This window comes from Mobula hypostoma, chromosome 15 (assembly GCF_963921235.1).
Source record: "Mobula hypostoma chromosome 15, sMobHyp1.1, whole genome shotgun sequence".
Lineage (NCBI taxonomy): Eukaryota > Metazoa > Chordata > Chondrichthyes > Myliobatiformes > Myliobatidae > Mobula > Mobula hypostoma.
Genome location: NC_086111.1, coordinates 55730615 through 55738079, shown reverse-complemented (window position 1 = coordinate 55738079; position 7465 = coordinate 55730615). Strand labels below are relative to the sequence as shown.

At 34.1% G+C, this 7465-nt stretch overlaps 1 protein-coding gene across 4 annotated transcripts in view; it reads right to left on the bottom strand.

The window, feature by feature from the left end:
- Nucleotides 1-204: 204 nt before the first annotated feature.
- LOC134356876 (protein bicaudal D homolog 2-like) overlaps nt 205-7465 on the bottom strand; it is a 53905-nt gene continuing 46644 nt past the window's right edge. The window contains exons 7-8 of one of the 4 annotated variants that reach the window (XR_010020453.1): nt 2350-4984; nt 205-2116 (exon numbers count right to left, since the gene is read on the bottom strand). Coding sequence is in view for 3 of the 4 variants with exons in the window: in XM_063068099.1 (XP_062924169.1) it covers nt 4678-4984 (307 nt within the window). In the remaining variant the exon portion in view is untranslated. Of the gene's footprint in view, nt 4985-7465 lie in introns of all 4 variants that reach the window. The other 3 variants (XM_063068100.1, XM_063068099.1, XM_063068101.1) reach the window with 3 other exon arrangements.

Below are 7465 nucleotides of genomic sequence, written 5' to 3'. Positions count from 1 at the left end.
TGATAACCAAAGTCATTTGTGTGACAACAAGAGTCACTTTTGAGATAAATCTATGGTGATTAACAGAGTCTTCCAGGATCAAAACTTCCTTTGAACTTCAAAGTGAAGCTTTAAACTTCTATGGTTCTGAAAAACAGGCTTGATTTTTATTCTCAAAAACAATTTCATAACCTTCATTCAATTATTTAATGAATTATTCCAAAATGCAAGAGGCAAACCAATTTATTTTTAATTGAATAAAAGAAAGAAACAGGATGCAGTCTTTTTGTAATCACATTTATTGACATAGCCAATAGGATTACCTTTACACAGATACTAATCTTGTACAACAAACCTTTCTCCAGGTTTTACGTTTGCTTGTCCAATGTCAAATATTTCAAAGTTAGATGCATTCAGTTTCACACCTTTTTTTAAAATCTTAATTCAATTATTTAAAAAAAACTGTGTAAAGGTCTCTAGGCTGGCACACATGCATATAACATAATGTTTAGGCCAACCTGCCACTAAATGATAATGCACATAAAGAATACAGTACTGTGACACTGCTTCAAATAAATACTCACTTGAAGTACATATTTTAATGTAACTGAGCATACCAATACTGTAAAACAGGTAAAAACCATTCTTCCAGCGAACAGAAAATCTTCCATAATAATGCTAAAATTCATCATTTAAATTGCACTTAATTTAATTTTACTTTTAAATTTGACCTGATTTGTCAAAACCCAGCCTCAACAAACTTCACCATTTTAATCAAGTGGCTTGCTATGTTGATGCAGCATTTATTTTCTGTTTGCTGAATTTACACAATGATTACATGGCTGTTAAAGAAAGTTATGTCTTAATATTTTCTGCCAACAATACCAGTTACTTGCGACCATCACCAAACCAAGCTAAGATGCATGATACAGTCTTCTGTACTGCAATCACAAATATGTTAATACAATTCAAATTGTTCATTAGGAGTCCAAAGTCATTAGATTTGGTTCCCCAAGCATGCCCTGAATTTGCATGAATCTGCATTTCGTAAGTATCACTGACAAAAAAGAATTTCGTACAATTTATAAAATTAAGACTACTGTGGAAATTCTGTGCAAAAGGGAGGGGTTCTCAGTTGCACTTATTGCTCTATGCTTTCTTTTTAAAATCTGAATAGTTTGCGAAAACATTTTGTAGGAACAAGCACTCGTGAAATTATCAAAGGCACTACTGGCAGAATTAATAAAAACAAGGCATGGAAAAAAAACACCCCACAACAAATAACCTTAGATATTACCTCTAGACGTACCAAGTTTGGCACAATAAACAAAATTAAAATAATGAAACAATTCCAATTTGGAATTTATTTGGCGTATTTGTAGAAAATTCTGTTAAATCAATGATACTTGATTTTGTTTTAATAAACCCAAAAATCTGGCATTAGCTGGTAATATCACTTTATAAAGTTTCCCATTACCATTACCAGAGCAAGTCAAGTTTTTTCCTTGTTACATTGAACTATTCCTAAGAATAATATCCATGAAAACCCCAGAAAACCCCTGGATTTTAGAACATGGCAGTTAACATCAGTAAAAACAAAACAAATTTTAAATGGAGAAAATGCTGAAGAACAAATCCTGGTAGTGTAAAATTTAGTTAGATCACAGGTCAAAAATAAAGTCAACTTTTCTGCAACATGCTGATGCAGAAATCAATCACATCAAAAAGAAAAATCACACTACTGTCAGGAGTTTTATCCACAAATCACAGCATTTTCTGCCATTCCAAGAATAAAAGAAATATATATCAAAAGTGCACAGGTATAACATCCGTTAAAAACACTGAATAATTGCAACAAAACATAATACCATAACACCATCTCAAAAATGTGTAATATTCTATAAAGCCTTAGGTTAATTAAATCATTGAAGCTTTCTTCAACACTTGTGAGTTTCTCTTCCTCCAGCAGCAATTTTAGTAATGCATTTGTTCATATTTGCAAATTAAAGACAAAATATGCAGCAAATTAACTGCCCTTGTTATTGTTTCGATAGCATTTTGTGCAACAGACTACAGAAACTTTTTAAATAAACTGCACTCTTGGCCAGAAAGTCCTTCTCCAGGGACTATTTTATCTCTGAAAAAGGGAAAATACAAAAAAAAATTAGCCAAAAAACCTTATTAAAAAATAAACACTTGCACAAGGAGCAATTCATGAAGAATGCATAGCACAAGGTTTGCTAGTTATATTAGTCTATTAATGCAAACAGCAAACTGTTAGTGATCAGAGAAAATGGCCATTTTGGGTTATTTCTTAGCATAAAGCATACAGTTGTTTAATACAATATCAGCCGTTTATAGGAAGCTAACCTCACAAGTATTGAGTGACCTTCATGCAGAGAGGTGACATTTCACAGGAACTGGTTTACAGAGCCTTTAGGATTAGAAAGAAACATGCAGATCATTTGCAGACTCCTATAACAAATACAGCCAGAAGCCAAAGGACAGCCTGCTAACAGAGGTAGGCAATATATTGATTTCACTTGCTGTATCTTAACAGCTGTTAACAGATGCATATACCAAATTTTTAAAGCACACAGACACATTGCCATATCAGAAAATTATACTTTTAAAATACATTAAATTTTCTGAAGTAACTTCAAAAATCTCTTTAGCAAGTACAGGTATCAAATTTGGTGACTGTTTACTTTTGCCTTTACTATAGGGAAGCCACTGTGTCATTAAAAAGTTTCCTGAAATACCTGAAGCAAATACAGATCTCCTTTAAATACAGCAAAAATGTTTGTTACATTTCCAAATGCTAGGTTTAGACAAAGCTCTAGCATTTATTAATAGTGTATTACAAATAAGTAGATCAAAGGCCTTCAAAGGATTGTGCAGCATAAAAAACAAGCCAAATTGAATTTAACAGAAATGCTTTGTATACAAAATTTCAATGGCAAATATAACAAACATTGAGTTTCTTTTAACTCATTAGTCCCAAAATATGTGGCATCACTACTAAATTACATCATTACAAGATCCTGCTTCAAGGTATTTTTACCAAGTTCTTTAACAGACAAATACCACGTATCAACCACAGAGAAGCTAAAAGGACAAAACTAGCCGCATTACTTTGACCATGAAATCATACTCTGGAGCCAACAGCACTATAAATGAACAAGAATTTAAATTCAACATTTATACATTATGGTTCTTAAATTGTTTGTAATATATCAGTTACATATGACAAAATATACTTAAAATTGTATGTCCTTTTTAACGTGCTCAGACTACTAGTACTGCAATACTGCTTCCCAAACAATAGTAATTATAATTATACTTAAGCACAACTGAATAGGATTGAGTTATCAAATACTGATGTTGTATTTAAATAGCAAATTTCATGCAAAAACAAAACAACCCTATATTTAAAAGAAAGATACAGAAATGGAATTGAAAATCAAAAATGTCATTTTATGGCAGGTCTGCCTTTTAAAGTGGGAAATGGAGAATTCTTGTTCATCTCTAAGAAAAGTGAGATGAAAATTTTAACCATAAAATCTAATTTTAAGACATTTTACAGATCATGACATTTTCTGGGACAAATCAGCATTGCCTTCCTTTTGTTATCAAATCTAGCTTTTAACTGTTTCTGAGCAATGTAGTGGGTGGTACAACAAAGCTGCCATAATTAGTGAGAAGGCTTTACTTGATTGGATAGAAGCTCTGACTTGCGTCACACGAAGACAGGGAATTCATGTTAAAATGTGTTATTTGTATGATTACTGGTGCTTCTTAAAAAAAAAATGGAACTTGGTATACCCTCGGTCCCTTATGTATATTCTAATTTGTGCTTATTTGAAATAACACCACTTAAAAAGATTGTGTATTTTGCTGAATGTGCACTGAATCTAAAGCACATTATTTTAAAACAAAAATGAACATATGCCCTTCTATATTTGAATTAGGACCATCTTATTATCCTACATTAATATGCATAACTGGGAGTTACACACTGTATGTGCTTCTTTCAATACATAGAATTACATTACTGAAGTTAACACGTGCAAATACTAGTGTTATGAACAATGAAGCAATCCATGATTTTTCTGAATAATGTTATATACAGGAAATATATTAACTAAACCTCTTGGTTACAATATCATTTTACTCACTAATCTAGTCAAATAGTTTCAAGAACAGCATCAGTAAATAGAAAACTCCAAGATCCTAAGCAATTACAAATGTTCTCTCAAAACATTTATAAAACTGCACATCATTTTGGAGGATTTACTTTAGAAAGGGATAAATTTGCATATATCAAATACTGTAAACATGAGCAATATTAAATGGAACCTTTTGTCAAGAAGGTGAAGTGCAAATTAAAGCTGGACAAGAGGGGAGAGAAAAAGCACATTTGTGCTGTACAGATTTCAGACTATGGTGTTGGAGCAAGCTGAAAGTATGAGCTGATTTCTCAGAGATACCATGCTATAATGAACAGATATTCAAGATTAAAGCCCTATATCACATGGATGTTAGGCTACATTACTGCAGGTATTTCAAATTCACGCAAATTAATAGTCAACAATCCAACACAGATGAACTCACTTCATACTATGAAAATAGGGCAGTAAAGCTGCACTGCACACCAAAGCATTAACATCTATCATGAACCCCAACAATGCACCACAGTCAATCACAGTAGATTTTGTACTTTTCACTGCAATACATCTGGTTATCGACACCTACTCCCTCTTGTTTGACTACACAAGAGTGCACATGACTTACACTGGGATTGTTAGCTCTAGTTTTGGTCCACGATTTGGTTCGGCCACGTTTTGACTGTTCATTATCAAACTCCAAGTCCTCCAGCCGCTGTGTCAGTGCCAGTTTCTGCTGAATGGCCATGCGGAGGAGAGAGTTCAGCGTCTTCTTCTCATCTTCAGCAGCAGCAAGCTGACGCTGCATTTCATCAAGCTGATTCACATATTCATCGCATCTGAAATACAAAATTTAAAACTGGCTATTTTCACTAAAATATTAGCAATATTCTTCTAACTACCGACAGCTATGCCCTGCCATTCTGGTCTCAAGCTCTACTGTCAATTGATGACAATGATCAACATTCAAAGCAAACTCCAATGATGAGAATATAATGCAAGCTTGAATTATGAACTAGGAATAATGTGTCATTACATAAATGGCAGAATACATGACATGTAATTCATTTTGCCTGACATAAATTGACCTGCATAAGGCAAAACATAAATTCAATATTTATCTTACATATTTCAGCACTACAATCAAAAGCAAATACATCACAATTTTGAATTAAAAAAGAAACCATGATATCCCAGAAACAAGCACAAGAATGTAACAGGCATCTTACAGAAGAGAAAATTGTATAGTGAACCAAGTTATACAGTTATGATAATGTTATCAGTGGTGTAAACACATAGCAATATGCAAACCTCCAGACACCTTGAAAACAGATCGCACTTGACCAAGCATTTACATTCACACCAAATAAAACAGACAAGACCAAGTACACCAAATTAATGTAGCTTTAAGCAGTTATGAACTTGTATTGGAAATAAAACAGTATAGATACTCCAATTCAGAGTCACCTGCCTCTGCCTTTTTATACCAAACTCCATTGTTGAACAATGCAAACGAAAATGTGAAATTTCCTTTTCATGCTTATGAATTATTCTGAATATTGCACATGATCAAATTTGTTCAATGGGCAGCTATTGAGAGAAATTTCAACAATTTTATTAGAATGCACTAAAGGACTTTCGCTTTGTAACCCGACTTAGATTTTTGAAACTGAAATTAGTTTTTACTTGTTAGATGTATAGTAAATAATTTAAGCAGAGATCCTTCCTTAAATATCTTTCAAATGTTACTTGTAATAGTACAAAAAAAATTAAATCATACACAAGATCTGAAAATTAATTTGAACTTACATTTGACTTTCTTTAACCCACAGGTAGATCTAAACTATGACCCACAGAAATATACTCGGGTCAGTCCTTCATCCTGCTGAATTTGCTTAACCCTCTGGGCTAGCAATGGTAATACTGGATTCTGTGCCCCTGAGACTTTTAAGAATGTAGTCATCACAGGCAACAGCACCATTTACAAAGATCCCCTCTTGCTGTTGAGAATATGGAGGTAAACCATCTTCTCAAATTGCTTCAGTCCTTCTAGTGAAGTTGCTCCCAAAATTCAAGAGGTTACAGAAGAAAACAATACACATTTCCACAAGGATACCCACTTCTGAACTGACAGGCCCGTTCTGAGTATCATTTAGCACAAATGCAGTCTCACACAACTTAATGGAAAGATGTCCTTAATGTGAAAATGAGGCCACCTCCATACAGATGATAGAAAACACATAGCAATGGTGACACATCTTCAGTGGATAGATTTACAGGATGCAGTAGGTAGGCTTACACCTCCATTTGTTTGCTCACAATCAGGTAGCAACATTCTTTGGGATGCTCTTGAGACAGCCAGTTGTACTAGTCACCATGTTGAGCTCATTTTGTTCCCTTTCTACTGCCTGTTCTTCTGCTCAACATGGAGGATACTAATTTAACAGGACAGAGGAGCATGAATGGTAATTCAGAAAAATGTTTTCTTCCTCATGTTTAACTTGATGTTATCAGACAAGACAATGAACAGTGATTGCGATGGAAGAGACCAACACTATCTGCAAGATATGATCCTAGGAGAATAACTACAGCAGCCTTTTGCTTGATTAGTCTTTGTGACAGTCCTCACTATTTACAAGGACACTGGACTACTGACAGGGTGAGCATGATTTTGCCATGTACAAAATCAGTGCCTAGGTCCAATACTAGATCTCTCTCCAATTTTATTGATTGTCATTTAGTTCTGAGGCAATAAATAAAAATGAAGATGCTGGAAATCTGAAACAAACAACATGCTGGATGCAACTAGCAACTTCAACAGAGCGGATCAACATCTTAGATGAAGGATCCTGCATCCAAACAATCTTACTGCTGATGTTGCCTGACCTGCAGAGTGCTTCCTGCATCTTAAGTTTTGTTTTCATTCGAATATAGTAGTTATGATACAACTAAATGACGAGGATCTGGTCACACTAAGGATAGACTAAATATGATAATTTTTCTTCCATAAAGATCATTTCAGTTTAAAATGGCTATTTTTATTAAATTTGAATTATTAAACGAATTTAAGTTCCACTGCTACCCTGGTGGGATTTGGACCTACTTATCCAGATCAATACTAATCTTCTGGGCTACTAATCTGGTAATACAAGACCCTGTGCTGGGAAGCCAAGGAGGAAAATCTATCAAGAGCTCCTCGGAACTCCATTCTTAAGGGTTATCCAGTAAATTTTTTTTTTAAATCAAGGGCTTCAGAAACTTCAATCTCCAGGTACAGGGTTGTTAATTTCTTCTCTCGTACACTGATTACCTTATGAGAG